At 36.8% G+C, this 26,039-nt stretch overlaps 1 protein-coding gene across 1 annotated transcript; it reads right to left on the bottom strand.

Moving 5' to 3' along the window:
- Positions 1–713: 713 nt before the first annotated feature.
- On the bottom strand, positions 714–25,406 carry LOC135445140 (vesicular inhibitory amino acid transporter-like). Its single transcript, XM_064707177.1, has 2 exons — positions 25,212–25,406; positions 714–1,865 (listed from the first exon to the last, which is right to left on the bottom strand). Exons 1-2 carry the CDS (start codon positions 25,404–25,406, stop codon positions 714–716), a joined length of 1,347 nt encoding a protein of 448 aa, XP_064563247.1.
- Positions 25,407–26,039: the final 633 nt, after the last annotated feature.

Raw genomic sequence — 26,039 nt, forward strand, 5'->3', positions numbered from 1 at the left:
CTATAGCTTATTTCAGAAAAAAAAAATCTCTTTTCCATTACTTTGAACTGTTAGAATGCCCCTTTTACTCTGACTGTATTCCCATTTGAAGTCATGATAAAAGCAGACTTTCAAAGCTGTTCTAAGCTGAGCTCTCTTTTTGCCTATTCATTTAAAAAACAAGGAGTAGAATTTGTCTTACATAAAAACCAAAATTCACTGATTTGTTCTGTTCACATGCTGAATTGCAGTCTGCCAATGAGGTGAAATAATATTTCATCCATTTTTAATAATAGATCTAACAATGGAATTCTGTCATTCTGTGATAGCTCTCACTCACATCCTGTAAGCTAGTTTTGATAGCTTTGAGACTGAACAGTATCTAACCCGATGAAGAATTCTGGTTAAATTTGTGAAAATACTTGCTGTAGTAATTTCAGGATGTGTATGCCAGGTATGACTAAAACCATATAAGATCACTTACAATTATTTTCATGTTAAACCATCTCCACCACCTTTCTTTTTGATGTTTTAAAGAGGTCTAATTTAGTATTTTTGGCTATGAATGTTATTTTCCAGTTTGCTTAGAGATATATAATTTTCCAGTTAAAGACTTGAATCTGCAAACATTTAAGCAGATTCTTAATTCCACCTAGTGACAAAATCTCATATATATTGACTAACAAGGTAAGAATATTTAAAAGATTTACTCCTTCTTTTCTTTCAGGAAATCTTTACACTCCTCCAAATACTTCAAGTAGCCCTTTTATTGAGCAAACTATGCCTGCAAGGCTACAAAGGAAGCCCAAAATAAAAACGGAGATATCTGCACATTTCTCTAAGAAGGACAGATTTTTCCACTTAAGTTTTAAATGGAAGAGAGAAGGAAGAAGAAAAGTCATAGCAGCCCCTGTTACACTGCCTGACAAACCCATCAACAGGGCAAAATGTGGTGTGAACATGGCCATCAACAGAGTTAACAAGAGAAATGAGCCTCTTACAGTCAGAGCAAGTAGTGGAGATCTGTAATTGGAATGGTTGTCTTTAGAAACACAAGAACACACAATTTCTGTGGCTGCAAAAAAGGGCAAAGGGTAAGAAAGAAGAGCCTTGGTTAAGAGACATAAATTCACTAAGGTTTCAAGAAATGATGGTAGGTTGTCAGTAATAACTTCCTTTGTCTTTTCACCCCAGGTCAAGAAAGCAGTAAGTGCAAAGGTTGTTTTTAAGATACAGGCCAAAAAATGGGTCCAATTTAGCATACACCTAAATTCCCCTGGGTTTTTCATATTACCTTCAAGTGTGGGAAGAAATATTTGTGAAGTGTAACTGAAAATTATCACCCCTACAGAGACTAAGAAGTCCTCAAATTCAAGGGACAGTCTGAATTTTGCCCAGGACCATTGATGCATTTGTGTGACACAGTAAGTTATCACTACAAAGATGATAACAAAATGAACCAAAGAGCAAAGCTGGCTGAGTTTGGAAACAATTTTGAGAGTTCTGATAAATATACAAGGCAACAGAGTAACAAATGCAACTACAGACCAAGTTTTCTCAATCACAGGTACATGGGGGAAACTGTGCGACAGCAAGTTCCCACTAGCAACCAGATACAAAATACACGTCATGATCAGTTCCACCACCTGGGTCACATTGACAACTACGCCACCTAGGCTGGGAGACAGCTTTTTGCAGCAGGCATTTGCAATATCTTCGTATGTGTCTCTCACTCTTATCAGTCGCCCATCTTCATTTTCTTCATACAAGCAAGCAATTAGAATCTTGCCTGTGTAACAGCATAATGCTGCAGCCAAGACAATAAGAAGTAGACCACTGTATCCACTGTGGAGGAGAGCATACGGCAATCCTAGGACAAATATTCCCTGAAGAGGAAGAAGAGAGAGAAAAGATGGCACAAAATCCCTTGGGCAAATGTTTATGAGTAGTTGCACCCCCAAACCCATCCTACCCTGAAAACTGCTTTCACCCACCTGCATGGTGCAAGTACTGCTCCATTCTGCTAAGTAACAACCATGAGAAATGTGTTTATTTATGATAAATGAAATTACCTGCAAAAGTAACTACTTCTATCAACACACATGCAATGATAAGCTGGGAAAATGAGAATGTGACTGAATGACAGAGTCAGCTTTCTAGTTAATATTTAATGCTGATGTGATTAGAAGCACATTTTAGAAGGTTCGTAGTTAGTTATTCAGTCAACATGCATATTAATGAAACAGGTTCAGTATCAGTAAAATTAAGCATCTGTAGCATCATCTGTACAAGTTTCACTCCAATTAAAAATAGCAGTGTAGACAGATTCAGTAATGACAATTCCCCTCAGTCTAAAAATTTTTAACAGACCTCTGGAGAGAAGATGGCATTAGAGTGCATCAGGCTATGCTTGTGCTTCCTCCGCAGCTTCTGGCTGCCTCACACGGCCTTTGCTCTTGCTTAGTCCTCTGATAAAGTGATTTTTCTAGCTGCTGAGATTCTAGACTGCACAAACTTATTTAGGTGTTTAAAAATACAGGCAAAACATTTTTTTACTAAGCAATTTTTGAAAATAATGTACTTTTGCTTGTTTTATCAGTTAAAATAAAGAAGGAATTTTACTTTCACAGAACATTATGGGCACTTTGTCTTTTTCCTTTCTTTGTATTAAGGGACAAATTACACTTCTATGTGGTTTCATTTCCATCAGCATAAAATCAAAAAAACCCTTGAAGAGTAGTTCTTAATAAAAACATCCAATTTAAGAAAGATGCTTTTGTTACATTTCTCTTTTCTCTTTTACAAACCTGAAATTAGGAATTGCACATTAGTCAGACTGGTCAGGCATTTTTATTCATGACCACTGAAGAAAAGTAAGGAGGAAACAAAACACAGTTATGTAGAAATCCAAGTATTTCTGCAGAAGTTTTTACTTCAATATTTCTTACTGCACCCATTATGAAATCTGAGTAAGTTTGTTCATGTCTTTTATTCTGGCCTTACAGAAGGAGTTGATTTGGACCAAACATTTAGATTTAATTTATAATCAAACCTCAGGAACACAATCTGTTCTGGAAAACCTATGAACCCCTCCCTGCAGAAGGGGTGACCCATTTTTCTCTCCCTTCCTGAGTGGGTAGTGCTGTTAACCCTCAGGAGCCAAAGCAGAAGAGGTGAGCTTAATGTTGTAAATCTTAATCTTAGGCTTCACCATCCACAATCATGATCACAAGGGCATGTGGGGAACCAGAGTTTCAGGCATGCTTCTGCCTTTTGTGTTTTCCATCAACTCCCTCAGGTTTTATGCCTATCCGACAATTTCTGTGAAGACAGTCTAGGAGTCCATCTCTGATGGAGCTCACCAAGAAGGCAGGTGCCTGTCCCAGCTTTGTAGTACTCATACCTAGCATCCCACTTCTAAGTGATTCAAGTACTCCCAATCCTGGTCCATAAGGAGGGCTCTGAAGATGCCTGTCTTTTTTAAAGCACTAAATAATCATTAACATATAAAAAGTATTCTTCTCCTTTTCTAGCCACAAAATTGCTGTTCTTTTTTGGGCAGATTGTGGGGTGAGCATCAATCACGAAAGAAAGAAGTCTTTAAATTAGAGCAGTGTTTTTTCTCTAAGCCAATGAGAAAAACAGAGTACCTATTATATGAAAGAGCAGCATTGCCTAATTCACCAGGCTTCGCTCTAGAAGCAGGTATATTCAGCTTTCAATTGAATTAGAGTGGAAGAATTAAATACATACACTAATATATTTCAGTTAGAAAGGTCTATGCCTTTATGTGTTGAAACAGAAGTACCTCAGTTATTATTATTGAAATATTAATAAAGTCATTTACCAGATCCATTTTTGGTTGTTTTCCATGACTTCATTTACAGCATTGATTTTTTACAAGTCACAGATGCCATTTCATTTAGGAGCTGGCACGTTCAGCTACACAGCTTGTGGTACTTAGTCACCCAAATCTCTCCACTCAATGTCTCCATTCTAATACAGGTCTCATCACCCAATTACCTTGCAGTGTAATTAGCATTTGTTTTGTACAGGAACTTCACATAACTGCTCAAAAGTCTACCATTTTTGCCATCAAGCAGTGTATTTTCTCAAAAAGATTAAATATCTGGCTGCATCCAGGCTACAGGTAGCACATATGTAAGGGTAGCTTTTGATATGATGCCATTTTTAATCACAGCTTTCACTGACTGGAAAGTTAGATAGCTGCCTAAAGAAATGATTTTGGTTTCTTTCCTATGAAAACAATCCTTGGAGAACATTTGCATAACAGATTGAGTTTAAAAGCATCATAAATAAACCAAGTCTATGAAAAAAATCAAGAAGATGAAGCCAGAGAGTTGTCTTCCATATTGACATAAGAACAATGATGTTTTCTCATTCAGCAGGGTTTCTACCAAGCTTATCTCATTCGTTCCATACTCAGAGTGTTATTATTTTGCTGTCTAATCTGCAACTGGCAGTTCAAACAGTATCTGTTGACCCTGAGGGTCACTGTATAATTAAGCTGCAGGTAAGTGTCAGTGCAGGCCTTACCCACAATGGCTTCTCCCCTGCTGAATTCAGTCTGTTAAGGACAACCAGCGCCAGCCGCAACCAAAGCAGAAGACTTTGAGAGATGTTATCACAGCCAGTTACAGCCCGCCCCACAGGTGCCTGCTTTTCCATGCTTAATTGTTAATTTAATCAGAGCATAATATAATTCTGACCTCTAACATCTCCTTGCTGTTGTTTATACTAATAATTTAATTCAGTACCTAACACACACCACAGGCTGATAGAGGTGGGGGGTTTGGGGTTGATTTTTGTTTTCACTTTGTGACTTCAGACCTTATTGAACGAACCCATTTTTGCCTATTTTTTTTTCTTAAAATTATGTAACATATGTAATTATGTCTATCCCAAAGTTTAGAGTTTAGAAATTCTAAATTGAACATTTCTACAGAAACGCTAAATTTTTCTTTCAGCTGATGTCTTTAACATCTTTTTTCCCAGAGTTTGTAAACCTCAGCTCTGAATTACTAAAGAAAACAAATATTGTGGACATTAGTGGTTTTGCAGCTTTTTGGATATAGAGCATGGTTAGTGAAGAGAAATGAGAGAACCCTGACTATGCCAATACAGTAACTATGTCAGTAGCAAAAGGACAGTGCTTCTTCTACCTTTCCAGGAACTTTTTTTCTATTTAAAATAAAAAATGGTAATAAAAAAATCTACAAAGTAACCAAAAATGTTGTTGGTGGTCACAAGAACTAAAGAACAAACATAACTTTTCTAGACTTCAAAACTCATTTTGTATCTGCTGTCCTGTTCTTACCTTTCCAAAGCAATACTTTTTGTTAAGACAATTGCCTGAACATTATCAAGTTTAAATAGTTTAGGTAAAAAAAAATCTTTAATAAATTTTTTTACTGTGAATGTAATATAACAGGTACAGGTATCAGTCTGTATCCTTTGGCTTGTAGCTGTTCAGCAACTTTAGGGCATTGCTAAAAGTGACTTTTACATGGAAAATTCCTCCTCCATAAAGAAATCCTTTCATGGATGTTGATGAAGGTGCCTTTTTTGCCCCTTTCACAAGAAATGAGAACGCAGAGAATGCAGATAGAGCATGGCAATATTTCACTGATTCCTTGCTAGTGGAAAAGGGACTCAGGTAATTCTTGCACCACTCATCACTGTGCATGTTGTTCAGCCTGACCCCAGCACTTGCATTTATTGAATCTTCTGATCCTGTGTTCTCATATCCAAATTATAGCACACACAGCCTTAGCTGTGAGGCATCAGTTAAAAATGAACAGCAAAAGGAACTGTTCTCTAAATTGCCTCATAACTCATAGTTTTAGCATTCTGTCTGAGAAGAGTTTCTAGTCTGAGTAGTTTTATTTCCAACGGTTCTAGAGGAAAGTCAAAAGTGTTAGCTCTAAATATGCTCTTTTAAGGTGATCTGTTTATGGAACAGAATATTACAGCAGAAAAGCACTCACACATCTGGGGACAGAGGAGATGGAATTTTTGAAACAATCCTCTGCAGTGGAGCATCTTGAGTGGTTGTGTTATTTACCATCACTCCGTTCACCCTGGGTGGGAAAGAAGCCCAAACTTGCCCAAGAGGCTGCATCTTCCCTTGTGTCCCAAGACAAGTTTGCAAGACTTGGGTATTTTCACCCTAGACAGAGGATGGAAGTGCACTGTTCTTTGTCAATAACTGTGTCTGGGTGGAGGTGCTTGTCAAACACCCAGAACAGACCTAGCTGTCAGCAGCCGGGCCAATGTGGGAGAAAGGACTGAGGGCTCATCTGGTGACCAGCCTTTGAAGAAACAGCAAGGAGAAGAGAAGAAAGGGCATGAAAGAAAAGAGCAGAATCAGCTAGCAGCTCACTGCCTTGTCAGAATACCCCCAAGCAGAAGCATCCAGGCATGACAGGTGTCACCAGGAATCACCAACCCACTTACAACTGGTTTTGCAAAAAAACAAGGAAAACAGGAATTCCAAATTACAACTACACACGAAAACACTTTGCTGATGGTTTGACTACAAAGTTTGAACTACAAATGTGTGTTTCCCCCACCAGCAAGTCTGGCTGCTCATTTAAAAACACCTGACATCTGCACCACTTCTGAATGCAATAAATGGTCTCTCTGCTATTATTATAGCAATATGATATGATTTCGTATGATATGATATTATGTTGTACTTCTTTACCTCAGGGCAAGCACCTCTCCAAGGAATAAAATGTGTTTAAAAAAAATGAAAAGTGACCATGGACAGGCACCCAGAGAAAAATATCAAAATTCCTTAATATTCAGTTTTAATGCTTTTAGATCCAAGTAAAATATTCTGTCTCATAGGTTGTTTTAACCTGAAATTTGAAAAAAAAAAGCGCAAATTGAAAGATAATTAAAAAGTAAAGAAGATCAAATCACCATCAGAGTTGAGGCATGCCAAAAGACAATAAAATTAAATGGGGTGAAAAGCAATGCTAAAAAAAAGGATAGAGAAAATTATTTCACTTTAAGACTTAATCATATGGAAAAATAAATTAAGAAATGAAGAAGAATTTTACTGAAAATTACTCTGTTAGGACAATTCTCTTATATGCAGAATACATGCTGATATGCCAGACTGCCAATTAGCTCTGATTGTCTTTCTCACCATCTGTAGTTACTCCACTGGAATGGTTCATTTGGGTCTGACTATTTTCCCCAACTAGGCATTTGATTCCTTGCAGGAACATGGGTTAGACATATAAACTATACCAGAAAGTGTCTCACCTGAATCTTCCTGGAAGAGCAGGAAGATATAGTCAAGATCCCTGCTTCTCAGTACAATTCCACAAAATATTTAATTATGTTATTTAACATGTGCTGCTATTTGAAATAAATAATTTTCCCAAACAGATGCAAGCCTTGATGGCTGTTGTATTTATACAGAGAAGGAACTTTATCAGTAATAAATAAAAAATATTGCAAATCAGTAATAAATTTAAAGATATTGCAAATCCCTTACTGTCGTGCCATGAAAAGACAGTTAATTGCTTGTTAACCTCCGTGGTCTTCTTCCTTTCTCAGTCATCACTGTGATCACCAGTGATTTTGTATTTTCTTCCAAACCCCTGTTGACTACATTGAATAATACTGGACCAGGTAACTCCAGGTTACCTCCTAAACACTACTAGAAACTCATTCCTTTGCCAATGCATACATATTGACAGTTATTTTTTGGGAACCTGTCACTTAGGCAGTTGTTAATCCATTTAAGATGTACTCTGGGGTTGCACTAATTTTTAAATCAGCACGTTGCATATTAATGTGTCAAAATTCCTTTTAAAAGCGTAAATATATTATTTATCTTTCACTGCCTAAATTACAATGTCATAAAAGAATTATTTGAAGTATGTTTAATAAGGACCGTAAGAACTCTTTCTCCAGAAACATAATGATTGACGCTAATTATATTTCTAGCTTTTTATTCTCAATCAATTAAAACACGGAGTAACAATTACATTCTTTTTCTCAGCATTGTTGCCAGGTTTCACTAGTCAGAATTTCTATGGTTTTAAAAATATTAGGATGATATCCACAATCTTTTGAAAATTCTACGTGTAGTAGCAAGCACTGAATAAGAAAATTACCTGGTCAGATGTGTCTTTTGTTATGTCTCCCAAGTGAAAACTTGCTGGGCATTCTGCCTTCAAAATTCTATTGAGCTACTTTTTAACATCCATTTAAAATGTGGTAATTGTCCAAGTCTAAACTTGGAAAAATTAGGCACATCAATTTAAAATTCACACGTACCTTAAGATAGGTAATTAGCAGAGTTGAGATGAATTTCCTTTTAGAAATATCTATGCTGAGATGAAATGTGCATACACTGTAGGAACTCTGAAACTTAACTTTTCCATGTCTTATGCAAAATAGCAAAAAGCCTATCCTGAAAAATTACAAAACACCACACTCTTCTCTGTGCTATGAGCATGTCCTCCTGGCTCTCTCCAGGAACTACTTATGAACAGCTGCACCTACTTTTCAGATTTAGGAAGATCCTTAGAACCTCCTTCTACTAATGTAGGAAATCATTGTTGGAAAATTCAGTGAGAAATCTCAGAGAAGATGAAGGGGATCTTACAATAGAAAATCTCCATGTTAATTTTCCCCATTCATACATCCACATATTCTGGTGTCTGTGTCTCAGACTTGGCCAGGATCATTTGTGTGCACCAAGGGAGACAAAGGATGCCATCAGTCCAGTGCTCATTGTGTCTCTGCTGTTCATCTTGGATAGTGATGACAAACAGATTTTTGATTTACCTTCTATACTTTTCTAGAACCAATGCAGTTTTAGATATTTTGCCTCATTATTTTGTCTTATCCCTCATAAACATAAGTCAAAATTCCTGGCTTTTAACAGAAATGTTGGTTATCTTATATGCATGTTTTATAAATACTATGTTCTACTTGGTTCCCTCAACACTTAGATTGATAGGTGAGTTTTTCTACCTCTCCTTTTAAATGGAGTCACTTTTATGCTGCTCCCTAGCAGTTAACACATACCTTCCCTTTTCACTTTGTTGTGCTGTAATGGCTGGCACTTTCAGACAAGCACACATAGTCACATAGATAGACACACACCTCCATTTATACCTAATTTTTTGCCATTATTAGTATCTCTGTTTCAAATTTTTAGACTAAACCTAGACTCTTTTTTTTCTAATTCCTAAAAATTGCTTTTTTACTGTCCTAATTACTGGGAGATGCATTATTTCCTCTCATTGTTACTGTTCATAACATATAATTATTACTCTCACCTTTTATTTCTTCCTTTTGCTATACATATATTTTAAAAAAATAATTGATATATCCACTTCGCTCCTGATATAGGAGAGATATTAACACATTGGTATACTATTTCTTAATTATGAGATGTGGCTTCTGGACATCTCATAAATTCTTGTTAAACAATTTCAAAGTTTCTTTCCCAATGAGCTGTTTGTATTTATTCTTCCTAATCAATTATCTCTTATAATTTTCTCCGGGTTTGAAAAATTCACTTTTGAAGTACCAAGTAGATATATTACTGTCCTCTGTTTTCCCATAATTAATGTAATTAGATCCTCCAATTTGTTCCTCTTTATCCAATTTAATGAGGCCCAAAGGAAAATTATCTTATGTTAGGTTCAATACCTTTTGTGTTAGATAATTATCATCTATAATTCTTAGAAACTTCAATGATGTTTTACTACATACTGCATACAATGTCTACAATAGGTCTTTAAAACTGAAGTCACCAAGAACTGTACAATTTTTCTTTCCAGACAATAGCTCTAATGCAGATAATCATCTCTCTAACATAGAGTGCCGCCCTAATTTTTTTTGCCTGTTCTTTTTAGGTAAACATGCTTTATGTAATTATTTTTAAATTCTGGCTGCATAGATCATCATGTATTTACAATATCAGTTATATCCTATTTCTTTTCCGCAGTAAGAATTTCCATTTCCCTGACTGGCTACCCAAACTCCTGGCACTGCTCTACAGATGTCAGGAAAAGAATTCATCTACTTTCCCTCTTGGTTCAGAGTTTGTTCACAGCTCAGCTGAGTTTGAATTCAAAAATACTATGAGCTGTTCTGTGGAAAACTTCAAATATTGTCTATGGCCTGTCTGACCTTAGCAGCAAATCCATCTCCTCTAATGTCAGTTAAAAATCTTCCTTTAACTTCAGGGATGGTTGAATTAGACCTCAGAAATCTTGTTTTTCCTGATTTTTCTTATTCTTTCCCTCTGCCAGTGCCAGGCTGTTTCAGCTGCAGAGAGGACAGTGACTAAGGTGTTTATTCTGTGATTAATGCCCTCATTTGCCTTATATTCTGACAGAAACTTTAGAAGTGCTTACCTGTCAATCCTTCATGTACTATAAGTAGATGTTAAGGCAGATATAGGCTGCTCATGAGATGCTGTGATAAGGTAAGCAGGTAAAGAAGCTTCATGGTCTGCACAGCAAAATGCGTGTGTCCACTTGGCAGAAGCCATTGATTGTTTTTCTCATTTTAGTGGACATATTAGTCTTAAGAATCTCATAAAGATATGTGGATAGAGGAAAGAAAATGTCTGAGAAAATAAGGGGGAAAAAATTGCTGCTATCAAATGTGACAGCTGCTCCCATAGGCTTTGCTTGGTTTAAATATTTGTCTCGAAACTGAAGCATGCTTGATGCTTAATTCCTCATGGTTTGATGGAAAATGTTAGTTTGCATAAATCCAGAGCTCTCAGCAAGAATGAACTGAATCACACAAAGAAAATTCTTTCCCAAGCAAATTACCTTTTAAGAAAACATTCTTTTGCTTGGTCCCAAAGGAGAAAGAAGGCTTTCATAAAAAGAATGAGGGTTCTTATTATGTGTTATGTATCAAAGAGGAAAAAGAGATGAAAAAAGTAAGGCAGTTAAAACTAAAACAAACGTTATTCTGAAAGTCAGTTGTGGTGAGCAACACAGACTCCCTGGCTGCTTACTTATTTCTCTCATTATAGACCAGGATTTCACCTGAAGGCAGGCATGTAATCCAAACACCCAGCACAGCAACGTGCAAGTGAGTTCCACAAACGTATGGTCAAAAAGATCTTGAGGGGAAGCAGAGGGGGGCTTTGGGAGACTACAAGCAAAGCAAAGCAGTGGGGAGTCAAACAACTATATTTGAGTGTACACTGACATAACAAAAGGAAGAATTAAAGTGCATAGAAAGTTCAGACTCAGGCTGTGAGAAAGCATTTGACTCATTAGGAGTTTTCTTGAATGCTGCCTGGATGGGACAAACCTCAGTTCAGCAATGCTGAAGAGGAAATGGAAGAAAACAACTCCAAACTACAAAGAACTTTACATTGGGAAAAAACCTTATTCACCTCTGAGAGTTGAAAAGGAAGCCAGGTTACATCTACTAGAAGCTGAGTTATATTTTCTGAACATTGGCATAGGATTTGTTGTGAATAAAAAGCGACTGAATCCTCCCATGGTTGATATTATCCTGTTCTTTCCTCTGCACAGACCCAACCATCAAATTTAGGTGGATTCTTACTCAAGCTATAATGACTTCTAGAGTTCAGTATATAAAGGGGAAATTTGTCTTAGAGCACAGCCTGGGGAGAATATAGTTAGTGAAAGACAGAAATAGTGGTTTATGGTCTCCAGGAATCAGTAAAATGATACAGAGTATCATACTGTATTCCTCTGGAGTACTTGAGAATAAAATGCTGATTTACAACAATTAGGCTGCGTATATACAACAAATTTCTACTGCTTTTCCTCTCTTCAGCTCACTTAAACTTCAGTGGCACCCCTGAAGGCTTCTACCTTCAGGATAAAAGAAGAAGCAACTGATTTTACTGCCTGATAATTGTTCATGCACAGATACAGATAAAGTTGAGGTCACAAATAAATCCACATAAAGGAGGTGTCTCTGTCCTACAGTAACATAATTCCTAGTGTTTAACAAAGTAGAATAATTCCCCTAATTTCAAGTAGATTAGACAAACATTCCCAAACAGGCATAATGAATAACAAAGAATAAAAATAAAGGTCAGAAAAGAAGCATGAGTTGGTTTTGTGGCATGCTGTGAGTAATCATCATAAAGTCATCATAGGTAAAGTCTCATTTAAATAAAAAGAAAAAAATTAATATGGTTCTGGATTGTGAAACCAGGCATATGACATATAAAATACACATTAAGAACACCTTTTTAAGGTCTCTAGATGTAGAATACTTAAAGTATCGCTACGTACAGAGGTATTTCTCATTCTGTTGCACAGAATGAGATAGAGGTCCTTGACCTCTACTGACCCATGAAAAAAGGACTGGAGTCACAAAATAACTAATATTCCTTTTCTGTGTCCGTTTTGTTTTATTTTCCTCTTTTCTTCCTCTTTTTTTTCAATTTATTTTCTTAGTCTGGAGTTGCCCAGGAAAAACAAAAGTTGAGAGGACAAACTGGGGACCTTGATTATTTTTGACACTTGATGAGGACCTCAGAGCTTTTCACATACAAAAGCTGCCTGTATGGGATAAAATAAAAACACTCCTTTCATTATTAAAACAAAGATAGCTAAGCATTTGCTGTAAAAGTTTGTATATAGAAAAAGACTTTTGGGTTTTTTCCTTAATCTGACTTATTCTGACAGAACAGAGAAAACTATTCAGCTCTATTGCATCTCTCCTTTGTTCATGCTTTGGTGTTGAGATCTGTAGTGATTTCATATTTGAGAAATTGATTTCAAGGCTGCATTTAGTTTCTGTTCCTTTCTCCTAAATGACATGAATTTCTTACATTCAAATTTTTAGCAAAATCAGACTTTTTTCACAAGTGTAATTAATGAATTTTAGGTGAAAACTCAGAGGCTCTAATTGAAGTTACTGAAGTGACTACTTTCTTTATAGTCTTTGGTACCCAAGGAAATTATCACTTCTTAGCATCTATGAATTGGGCTAATCTCACCCAGCTTCTGTCTTAAACTGACTTCCAATGAATGAGTGCACACAGCAGCAGAAGAGACCCAAATCTGCCTTGCTTTGATGCACACTTACTAGGAACAGGATTCCCAACTTTTCCTTCCTAAACACAGCAAAAAGTTAAGTTAATCACAGAATCACAGAATATCTGAGTTGGAAGGGATTTGGCAACTCCAGAAAGGATGGATGGAAATGAGGATCGCCAGGTGACTACTTGTTCCCACAGTGTAGGGTACTTGTTTTAGGTTTGGGAATCTCCATCAGAGATGTGACAGATGTCACTCTGTCATCTCTAGAGTCAGGTGAATTCCTTTATAAAGGCCATGAGATGGTGGCATGTCCTGGAAAAGCAAAGGAAGAGTAAGAAGCTGGATAATTTGGTAACATGACTGCACTAGGGGAAACAGGAAGAGGGCAAAGTAGGGCTGTTAGGTAAAGTGCAGATCATTAGAACAGAAGGCTGTAAACCTTATGAGGTAGAGACAATGGGTAAGAGAATATGATGGGCAAGAGGCTGTGAGGAAAAATGACTGGATATGAAAAAAAAACCTAATTCTAAACATAAGACAGGAATAAGGAGAAAGCTAGAGGGAAAGTATGCATTATGCAGCTTTCTGATTAGGGAAACGAAACCTTCAGGGGCAGAATGGCAGCTCCTCACTATTTAGGAGATAGTAAAGAGAGTGTCCACAGAGCAGAGGGAACCCTACAGTTTTGTAAAGGTATTTCATTTTTAGCCTGAGATGACAACAACAAAAAATATAAAAGGAAGAGCTCTGCAGTTGGTTTTCCAGCCAAAGTGAAAGAAATCAGCAGGAAAGTAAAGGCAACAGGGGCAGGAGTGGAGAACTCATTTTAAACTCCAGATTCCAATTAAATCTTAGAAGGAGATTTTCAAGTCCCTCAAGAGAAGGTGGCTGAGGAGATGTCATTTGGAGTTGCAGAAATCATGCAGACAATGAGACAAGAGCAGGGGTTCAAAATGTAGTGAGATAGAATAAACTTCAGTGCAACTTCTAGAGTGACAGTAAAATGAGAGCAATAACACACTTTGTAACAGAAAAACCCCCAAAACTTCTTTTAAACAAAGCAAACAAATTCCTCATAAAAATAAGATATATTGAGTCTATATTGCATACAGTTCTTATTCTCAATCCATATTTTTTCAAGCTTCAGTAGAACTACTCACAATTTCTGGATTATCCAAATTTAGTCTGCAATAATTAAAGTAGAATGATTTTAAAACTGAAAAATGTTCTCTGATTATCGGGGAGGAACTAGCCTGAATCAAAGCATGTTTCTGGAGGTGAAAACAGCAATAAAACCCATCATGAATAGAAATATCTATGCAGAGTAAAGAAAAAGGCCAGAAATGGCCATTGCTACTCATAACGTAAAATAATAAAAATGCTTATTGTAGAGACTACAAAATATTATCTACTGGTGCTGTTATTTGTGTCAATTCAAGAAATGGACTGAAACTGAAATGGATAGCAGCCTGTGTGTACTAACTGAAGTGAATGTTTCCGGACTTTGACTCATATGTTTACATTTTTGAGAAGTAAATATTAAATTTCATTTTTTTGTTAGCTATTTAGTAACACAGCATTGTACATATGGCAAAACTAGTGCCACTGGCCAAGAATACAGAGAAACATTGCCTTCCAAGAAACATGGTGTATGTGGGGAGAAGAGGAAGAAGACATACAAATAAAAGACAATTTTTTTTATTAAGCTTTGGAGGTAAAATGTTTTATACAGCTTACTGTGCTAAAACTAGATTAAAATATATTATATTCAATACTGTGCTTGGGGTTTTTAATTTTCTCAAGTAGCTCCATTTTCTCATTCAGACAGAGCTTGTACCATTTCATGAATCTACTGCTGTCAGGAATTATATACACTGAAGTAAACTGTAGATTAACCTTCTATGGATTGTGTAGAAGAAGCTTTGCCATGTGGAAAGTCTGCTAGAGAAACATCACTATTTCTGATTCTACCAGCACATTATAATAATTCAGACGTCCTTTACTTTCAGCATTAAATTCTCATATGCACTTACAAGTGCTGAGCTTGTCAACTTTTATTTCTTGATCAACCCTAGGGCTTACTCTTTTTACTTAATAAAAAAATAAGTTCCCTTCTGCAAATTTGCTAATGGAAGTGAAGGAAGTTTAGAAAAAACAGGAAAGGAATATCATATGACAAAATATTTTACTTTCTGCTGCCTGTCACTCTGTTCTCGCTGTCTTGGGAGGAATGTTATCCTGGGAGGAGTTATATGACTCAATATGGTTTATTAAAACAAATTTGCTGAGGTTGCATACATCATAAGTTTAAGAACAGGGGCAGAAAGAACATTTTTAAGAAGAATGTTTTTCAATAGTGATAGCTGGTCAATGGCATATGCTATAGAGAGGAACAACTATACAAATTATCTCAGCCATAGAAAGCTGGTGAATAATTATAATAGGTAATTTAGGCTTTGTTTTGAAAGTTAACTGTCAAATGTAACATCACAACAATGAACAATGAACAAATATAACAGATACAGAAATTCAAAGTTGCCTAATAACAGTGTATTTAAATACCATGTGACCTGCCATTAATTTAAAAAAGAGAAGGAAAAAATACACCGTCTGTTTTAATTCAACTTGTTAAAAATGCTTGCAGGGACTGATGACACCAAAGAGTATAGTAGATTAATTTGATTTTAGTACAGTGGCAAAGTACTACAGCCATTCCCTTCACCTGAGGGAGCCAGAGATCCTTGTTCTGCAACAAGTTGTGGCACATTGGGCTCTTCGATGGAATAAAGGGATCCTAGCTTTCAGGCAGCTGACAGTTACTCGATCCTTTGTTTTTGGTAACATTTATTATTTCAAAGAATATAATTTTCATAATGCCACTATCCATTTGTCTTCGATATCATATTTCTGTCATTTTCTTTCTTGGCCATCTGGATTTTTAAGATGGAATGCCCATTTTTATGGCTGAATATTCTAAAGGTACTCTTATCACATTCTTTTGCTGATTTATCTTATGCTCAGCCCTTACAATGAGCCTCAATAGCTAGGAGAATCAATTCCTTATGGAGAAAAGAGAGGAAACTGAATCAAATGTCAAGCTGATTTATCACAGGTTACATTTAAACAATCATTATTTTGTAAAGAGTTTCTGTAAAATAGAAAACATTTTGAGACTCACTTTTAAAATTGCTTTCATTATTGGAGCACCTGGAAGTCCTTGAATGTAATCCCATCGTGTGAAGCAATGTGCAAACAAAGCACAAAAAGATGGTGCCTTCTCCAAAATATTTAAAATATAGGGGTAAGATAACGAGAAACAAATTGTCCTAAGGTGATTTCATGATGCTTGTATCCCCAATATCTGTTCTGTTTTTGCTGGATATTAAGTTATGCACCTTTAAGACTAGTTCTGAGAGCAAAGGGGGGACAAGAAGTGTGCTGTCTGTTTGCAGAAGCTGCGCTTGCTCCTCTCCATCCTTCTCCTGGACTGTGCTGTCTGCAGCATGGACACTGGGAGAGAGCTCTCCTTTGCTTCTTTGTTTTTTTTTAGCTAGCTGAAGCAGAGAAGTTCCCCTGACTGTGGCTTATCTTTTCTTGGAGCTGTTCAGACCTGCTTTGGACCAAAAAATCTCAGAAAAACACTGGGAGCTCCCACCTGTGGCCCACCAGGGCCCAGGACATGGCATTGTCCAACGCAGGAGGGATGGATAAGAGATTGAGCGAGCTGAGCTACAGCACACAGCAAGGACTTCGTGAATTTGCCATCCCCTCAGGACAGTGAGAGATTTTGTTGTTTAATATTATTAATTTTTAATGCTTGTGAATGTAGGGGTATAGAATATAAGTAAATAAAGGTAGTATAGAAAGCACTCTTGCCCCCTAAAGAGCTGCAGCTGGTTTAATTACTAAAGATTAGGAGCAGGCCTGACTTTACCAGGCCACAGCTGTAGCCAATAAGAAGAAGAGTGCTATAAAAGAGTGGGTTGGGTGGTTGAGGGGGAGTTGGTGTCAGTTGGTTGCTGTGAGAAGAAGCAAGAGTCAGTGCCTAGAGGAGTGGTTTATGAGAAACATCAAGGAGGTACAAAACTCTAGCAATATGGAGACAACAATATGGAGCCTCTGCAATATAATGACAACATGTGAATACTTTGCTTGTTAAATAAGCAGGGGGTTTTTTCCACTTTTCTCCAAGGAAGTATTTTCCCAAAGCAGCTGGGGGAGGGATCACTTGAATCTGCTTTCCAGAGGGACCTCTTAGGAAGTTTCCTCACAAATTTGCCCTAAACCCGGACACCAATACAGGCAGAGAGGGGAGTAAGGAAATCTGAAGTCAATACCAGATACTTGTAGAGAGATACTTGAGTCAAGAGAGCAAATGGAGGTTTCAGTGTAGCTTGTAACTGTGCAATTTTCATCAAAAGGGCATTTCATGAGTATTGGAGGAATATCTTCATATGAGTTCAGAGGAATGCTTAAGTATTTACCAAATTGAAAATAGTAACTGTAACTGGAAGAAGAGAGATCAAGGTCAATAGCTGCAGGAAGAATAATGATTATTACAGAAAAGATGAGCAGCTTACATTTGATTTGATGGTTGAAGAGTTCCTTGCAAGAGCTATTGGTCTCATGAGTTATGGACCTGCATCAACTTTCCAGGTGGGTATGCATGGAATGAGCTTGAAAAGGTTAGGGAAGAATGTGTTACTGTGGCCCAGATGGGGAGTTATAAGTGCTCAGACCAGTTTTAGCCTCATGGATTGGTAAACCAGACTATGTATTAGTGTGTTTTACAGTAAAAATAAGCAGGACATGGATCTAGTCTGAGTGTAAGGATGTAGAAAGAGGCCTGAAAGATGATGCCAGATGATAGGCCTGCATGGTAGCAAGGACAAGGACTTAGGCAGTGTTGCCCCTCTCTAGGGCGCTTTGAAGGTTCCCTTAGTATGAAACGAAAATAAAAAAAGAGGCATGGGAGCAGGAGGCACAATGTTCAAGTTTCTGAGGTACTTACACTTACCATTTATTTCACATGTGTTATGGGACAAATGGAAATGAACACACCCTTTTGCAAATATATGTAAATGAGCATGTAAATCATACTCTATTGCTTGACAGACTGTCTATTAAGCTCTAGCAACACCACTGATAATAGCTGGCCTTTGAATAAAGGCAGGATTTAAAGCTCTTAGATGGAGAAATATTAAGCTGAATGCGATAAAATAGTTCAAGTACTGGCAGACTCCTCTAGTGCATTCACCCAAGGGATTCTGCCAGTGTTGGAGGCTGTACTGCACCTTGCAGGTACTGGAGCAAGGTGTTGGACCCAAGGATGGTCCTTATGGCTCCCTTTCATCTCAGCATCTTCTGTTATTCTAAGACTATGTCCTCACTAGGGACATCTGTTGGCAAGCTGAATTTGGCCGCATGCTAAAACAACTTGCAAATTACAATTAATGCAAGAGTTCATGCTATTACTTGTTGGAAAGTACCACTATAAGTACAGGAATTGAGCTGGTCTTTCCTGGTTTACTTGCCACACTACTGTGTGCTTACTTGCTAGTTCTTTTGTCTGTTTATATGCACACAATTTCTATTAACAGCTGCTTCATGTAGGGGGACTCACATCCATAAAATAGCTGTTCTAAAAGATTAGTAGTGGAAGATTTTCCAGATGAAACAATTTTTAAATTTATGTGACAACTGAACAGTCAACGAGAAGTCTTCACTTACAAGAAATAGCCACTTGCAAACTCTCCAGCACTTTCTTTACCAGACTGTGACAAACTGAACATCAACCCCAGGATAAGTATACTATGCATTGAAGTGACTTAATTGCTCTTAGGAGTAAATTGAAGATAACAGGGTGGATTTGAAATTTAGATGCTGAAATATAGAGATTTCAAAACTACAACGCAAGAAGAGTTTCTGCTAAAGTTCTTGGAAATGATAGATAATTGACATTGCTAAAATCAAGTGCCAAATATATATTTTCTTGAAATGTAAGGTTATAATTTGAGGTTCTGAACAGAATTTTACATATTTCTTTAAGTTCAGCAGTGTTTCTGGCTACTGTTATCAAAATAATGAAATATTAGACATGTATGTCTGTAAAACTCAGGTAAAAATCTGTTAAAGATAAGGTGTTGGTAATAAATAAATATTTTGAAATATATTTATCTTAGACTCAGTGGAGTCAAGGTATTCAGATTTAAGACCGAGGTTGCATATTAAATACCACTGGTTGTTTGAGTATTATACTTTAGAATGTTTCCCTCTCATCTCATATGAGATAAAAATCACATGTGCTAATTAGCTTAAAATAGATCAATATAATAAACTATATTATAAAGAATATCAGTCATAGCCAAAATACTGAGACTATTAGAATCATTTATGAAGGAGATGCAGAGACACCTCCTGTAACTCTCTTGTGACTCATCTGTTAAAAAATGCAATTTTGAACACATGGTGAGGATAAGCGTGATCTAAGTAATGGTTTAATTTACAAAGATATTAAAATATGTCATTTTAACACCTAGAAGGCTTAAATAATTGCAATACTTTGTTTTGTTGCTTGTGTGACCCATGCATTTTTTTCTCTGGACTTCAAGAGCTAGTATGGTGCTTTCTGAACCAGTAGCCCATATGTTGGGACTATCTGTATGTCCAAGGAATAATTTTGTGGACTAATTATATCACAATTTCTACTTGATGGAAAATTTGATATGGAGTGGCTTAGGAAAACTGATCTGACACTCCTAAAGTTTCCAAAATAGCTACAGTACACTATGCTGATGTAAATCCATTAAACAGTCCCTCCCTCACACTTGATCATTGCCCAAATAATGTGATGAGATAAAAGTCAAAACCTACAAACCAGCAACTTACATCCCATGACAATTATCCAAATATTTATTCCTGGAACAATTTTTGACAAGCCACCTCTCTATATTTAGGAGTTCTGTCTTCATAGCATTTTTTAGTTTTTGTAGCTGACCAAGGAAAAAGCAGACTGATGAAGTGCAGTGTCTAATGTGATTTATGGGAATGGCAGTTAGGTAACTCAAAACCAGTCTGCTGCACTGTGCTTGCATGTCAAATAAAGAGATTTCTCTGAATTAGATGTTATTTCTTTGTTGCAGGATAAGACATTTTTGATAAAGAGCTTTTGTGATACGAAATAGGGTTGGGAATAGAGAAGATATATATCCTGAATGCAGCCTTCTCTGTACTATATGAATATGTGCACAAAGAAGCCTACCACAGGGTCTGAGCTGAAATAAAACATTATACAAAGTAGTGATATATGTCTGGAATGGTTTTGCCCCTCAAGAGAAAATCAGAAGGGAAAACCAGAGCACAAACATTAGTTACAGAGTCTTCTCCCCTAAAATATATATTTTATCAATTACATTGCATAATGGTGACATTCCATCACAGAAAAAGCAGATCTAAACTTAGATGGCTCTCACCAGGATTTTTTGGGGTCTGCAGTTCTGGCTATAAGGGTTTGTGGTTGCAAGCCTTGGAAAAATAAATTTGCCAGTACTGCCAGTGCATTTCAGCTAAAATCACACTCACTATTTGGAATTTATGTGCACCACAGTAGTCCTAGTATCTTGGAATTTCACTTTATGCTGTCATTTTTTTACGTTTTATTTGGAAACTCAATTTACTTTTTGGCCCCAGTTTAGATATCAGTATTGGGCATCTCCCTTTAATTCTCAGTACCACATCTTGATAGGAAATGCAGAAGTTAGTTTCTCTCAGATGTCTATAATTTAGTTCAGACTACGACTTTTGCTTCAATGCATGTAACTTCAGCTTCAATATATAATGTATAATTCAAGGAAGTTACTGCTTTGTGCTCACGAAAAGATTGACCCTTGTTCTCACGTCCGGAAAATAAATACTTAAGATCAAGTGCCGCAGTTAAAATCCAAGTGGCTATTTATCCAAACATGACTAAATAATTTAAGGTTCAGGATGAGAAGATTTACATAATTATTCATCTAATGACCTGCTTTCTAAGCACATGAGTATTATATTTAGAAAATGCTTAAATTTTGTGTCAATAAAGTTTAATGTGAGGGGTGTTTGGACACCCCTCAGATGTTTGCCTTTATATCTTCAGAGTCATGTCTATTAATTCTGTTCTTCAGCATCAATGTGTTTTCCAGTTAAGTATTTAGGAGCTGTAGTTACCCTAGTTAAAATGAACTAAATTGAAACCCAGTACAAAAATATGGTTACAAAGGCATGCAGTGAAAGATATATGGATATTCAGGTTTTAAAATTGTGGTTATTGAAGTCTTGAGTCTTTTCAAGGCTAATGTGTAATATACAGAGTATAAATATAATGAGAGTAGTTATGATTACTGCTGCAATAATTGGTAATTTATTATTGATGCATTGAAAAATAATGATTAATAATGCTAATTTAAGTATTGTTATTCCTAGAAGCACTTACAGTAGTCAAGCACTCTAGTGTGTTTTTCTGAACATGGAATAAGAAAATTTCACCTGCTGTAGATATTTCTAATGTTTGTACAACCTAGTTTTTTGCAAAAGGAAGAATATGAATGTTGGCAACGTTAGGTATCAGACGCATCAAATCAAAAAAAATGTTCAGCACGATTTCACAGTGTTTTAGTTGGAAAAGACTCTAAGATCAACAAGTCTAGCCTTCGAGACTGATCACCACCTTTTCACCAAGACCGTGACACTAAGTGCCATGTCCAGTTGTTTCTTGGACACCTTCAGGGATGGTGACTCAGTCGCCTCCCTGGGCAGTCTTCTAATGCTTATCAATTCTGTCAGTGAAGAAATAATTCCTAATGTTCAACCTGAACATCCCCTGGCACAGCCTGAGGCTTTGCACTCTCATTCTGTCACTGCTTGCCTGGGTAGCCCCATGCAGCTGCAACTGACTTTCAGGTGGGTGTAGAAAGTCACAAGGTCCCTTCTGAGCCTCCTTTTCTCCAGGTTAAACACCCCCAGCTCCCTCATCTGCTTCTCACAGGACTTGTGCTCCAGACCCTTCCCCAGCTCTGTTGCCCTTCCCTGGGCATGTTCCAGCACCTCAATGTCTGTCTTGTAGCGAGGGCCCCAAAACTGAAGGCAGGATTGGAGGTGTAGGTCCCCTGTGCCGAGTACAGAGGGACAATCGCTGGCCTGGTCCTGCTTATACAGCCCAGGATGCCACTGGCCTTCTTGGCCAGCTGGGCTCAGCTGGCTCATGTCCAGCTGCTGTTGATCAGCCCCCTTGGTCTTTTTCTGCTGGATTGCATTCCAGCAAGATTTGATACATTATGTTTTACCAAACACTCAGAGGAAAACTATGTAAACATATTAGCCTGTATTTTAAAGGCTGTTCAGACATCATAGTTCAGAAAGTCAAGTGAAGCTTTCTGGTTAAGTGGTTGACTTTTTTCAGTGTTAGGTCCTCCCAAGACCTAAGTGGAGATTGACTCACAATGGTATAAACTACAGCTATAAATTACACAGTATAAATTATAGGTGAGATTAACATTATTTCACTTCTTTCCATTATTTCACTTCTCCTTCTCTCTAATTTTTTTTGTCCATTTTTTTGTGCCCCTTCACAACATAATGAATGCCTTTTCCTTTTAGCTTGCAAAAATCTTACTACATGTGACTGGCAAATAAATAGTCTTTGTCCTTTGGTTCTGCTGTGAAATACTGTACCATTAGAATTTAACTACCTTCGTCTTTGTGACTATTACTTTGCTTACCTATCCAGCACCACTCTAGAAGCCATTACAAATAATTTTGGCCTTTTACTGCTACATACAAACAAATGCAACTTGCATTGCTCAGTGAGATGATCCTGTACATTTTCCCATTTGAATTAACTCAGCTTTATGGTCTCTGTCCTCACCCAGATTAACCAAACACAGGTTTTGATTTCCCTGTGCAGTGCTGGAATACAAAACATGTTTCCCTGGAAACTTAAATGTCTGAAGCAATCATTTACACATACAGTATCAGCACCAAAAGTGCATATTTTTCCAGTTCAAGTTAAGAACAAAATAAAAATATCTTCTGTGTTTGTTTGAAAAGATATATTTAAAACACTGTGAGGAATACCTTATATTTCATTTCAGAGATCAAATATTTAATTGTTCCCATAATAAATCTGGATTGCAAAATATTTTCCTTTTTAGACTAATTGTATTCACTGGAATAACTGTTCAGAACATTTCAAAATTCTGCTGAAATGTTTATCTCTAATTGCCATGCAAAACACTTCTGCCCTTTCCTCTGGGTAGGGCAAAACAACTGTCATTTTATCAAAGATTGTCTTCACCTGCCAAGAACGTTTGGATTGTTTTAATCATTCTGTTCACAACTCTGACTTTCTTTTCAAAGCTATTCATAGAAATTTCTTTAAACTGTTGTTTTCTACTGACAGAGGCCCATTCAATATTCCCCCCTCTCTCTCTCCTCTCCTGCCTTTCTCCTTCCCTTTCTCTGCTTTGTTTCAAAACCAAATTACTTGCTCCCAATCCCAGGTATTGGGAAATAGGAATGATACAAATATGTGTATATAGATTCACATACATGATTGCACACACACACAGTTTAATAATGTGCCATTAGGGCACATTGGTTATATTATTAATGAAACTGCAGTTTCCAGGCTTTGCAACCTTCAGCCTACCTTAGGAGGAAACCTCAATACAGCTGTAGTCAACTGCTCTTTAATGCTAATTTCTAAAATATTTTACCAAATTAGAGTCATAGTAGGAAACACTCAGCATACAGAGAGTTTTGAGTAGGACCATAGTTACTGATCTCTTTGGATAATTTAGCTTGAATTTGTCATGGTTTTAAATAGGCAACTGCATATTTGATTGTGTTTTAAAATGTATTATTAGTCTATTTATTAACTGAAACCTACATTATTAATAATTAACAATAATTCTGTAAACAACAAAATTTAGGATTTTCGGCACTTTCATGTATTTACAGAGGCATTGTTATTTTTTGTTTTTCAGAAAGGGGAACGATGGTTAGAGAATATGATTTGCCAAAAGGTCACACAGAAAATATTGACAAAACTGACTTCCAGAATGAAATCTTGGCTTTGGTGATATCAAATGCAAAACTCAGAGACAATGGGCTCTCATCCCAGACTCCTGTCCTGACTAGATGCTGCTGAGGGAGTTTGAAGATAAAATGAGTTACTAGAATGCAGTTAGGGTATTTTAGTACTTTCACACTTTTATTCGCAGCTGAACACTTTCAAAGCATGATATGCTACAGTGCCCTGTTATTGCACTGGCTCTCATGTGGTGGTGCTCATGTTTGAAAATACACCAGGATTAGAAATATGTCCTTTTTCTCCTCCTTTGCAGAGCTGAGGGATGAACTGGATACGTAAACAAATGTTCATTGGCATAGTCAGACTTGTGTGACACTGGAAGGATTATTTTTCTATAATTGAAGTGACATAAAAAAGTGTTCAAGCAACAGTTATTGGGACTCAGATGTGTCAGTGGATGCTGCTTTCTTACTATGTCAGACAGAAAGTTAGTGGTAATGATAGAATTATGTAAGGAAATGAATCATGAAAAGTGAGAAAAAGATTCTGAAATATTTAATGCTAAATTTAAGGATTTGGAAAGATAGTCAAATTCCACACAGAATGCTGGGACCAAATGCTTTACATCTATTCAACCTATTTTCTTTAACACTGACAAGTATTATTACACTTCTTGTGCTTCGTGCTTCAATTTATTTCTAGTTTAACTTACATGTCAGTAAATTTATGTCTGACGTCAGTCTGGCTCTTACCATTCTCTTTTTATTAGATATTTACCTCACATTTCCATCAAACATCTCTGTCACTGAATTCAAATATGCTTATTAAAGATAATGTTGGCACTGCCAAAACAGGTGCAATCACCACCCTTTCAATTTTACCTAATTTAAGCCCTTTTTAAACTTCAGATAACATATGTATAATTTTTCCCTTTGGAACTCTGTTTTATCAGAGTGCTAATCTTATGCAGAACGATTCAAATATGTGAGTAATAAATTCACAGAAACCTTTTAGAATACGCAAAATGATGGTACAGCAAAGTAAAATACAGCAGGCTAAGAGATGACCAGGTTTTGCAAATGATGAGTGGAATAAGTGTGGAAATAAAAGGTTACCTGAATGGCATTTGTTACATTCCATCCTGCTTCCCAGCTGGTGATCAGTTTGACCTGGGCATGTGGCAAGGGAGCTGGGGACTTGTATTCTGGATCCTGGTGGCAAATATCAAGCTCAGATTTCAGGGGTCCATCTGGTCCCTCTCTGTTCTCGCTGTGAGCTCTGTTCAGTTCATCGCTTTTAGCAAAATTCATGTGCTCTTCATCAGTGTCTAGGCAGATGTCCCACCTCACCAGTCCCAAAAAGAGAGATGGTGTTTCTCTAAAGCATTTGAAAAGAGATGAAAAAGTCTGCTTCAGGTGAGCCATCCTCAATACCAACTATAAAAGTAAAATCTTTCATTACTTGTCTTTATTTCTTTCAGCAGTTGTATGTTGTCAATCCTTTTGGTAGGTTAGCCTTGATAGTGTAGCTGTGATTAATGGAGTTGGTTGTCTTTAGTTCATTTATTTGTGGCTGTTTCAAATAGCAGCTAAAGAAATATCTCCAGGGTCTTCAACATATTGCCCAGAGTAGCATGCAGCAAGATTTAGTAGGCTGCAAGCTTCAATTTACAATTCAAATTGTTTTTCCATTTACCTATGGCATCTATGTAGATCAGTCATTCATGAAGCATCTACAGGTGGCTGCAAGAATCTTTCCCTGGAAATTATGCATGTTTCTAATACAAATAAATAGTTCTGCCAAAAGGAAAAAAAGTGCTTCATTAAAAACTAGAGCTGATGGACTGACTGCTAAGAATATGCATATAAACAAGTTTGCTTTTCCAGATGTGAGACTTTTCTGCTGCGTTTTAGTGTCTACAGAGGTCAGTAGAACTTAAAAAA

Source organism: Zonotrichia leucophrys, chromosome 3 (genome assembly GCF_028769735.1).
Source record: "Zonotrichia leucophrys gambelii isolate GWCS_2022_RI chromosome 3, RI_Zleu_2.0, whole genome shotgun sequence".
Lineage (NCBI taxonomy): Eukaryota > Metazoa > Chordata > Aves > Passeriformes > Passerellidae > Zonotrichia > Zonotrichia leucophrys.

Excerpts from the sequence above, each read along its gene's own strand:
- LOC135445140 (XM_064707177.1), bottom strand. The coding sequence starts at position 25,406 with ATGAATTTTGCTAAAAGCGATGAACTGAACAGAGCTCACAGCGAGAAC. Across the intron at positions 1,866-25,211 it reads ATGTAACAAATGCCATTCAG|GGAATATTTGTCCTAGGATT; the intron begins GTAACCTTTTAT and ends CTTCCTCTTCAG.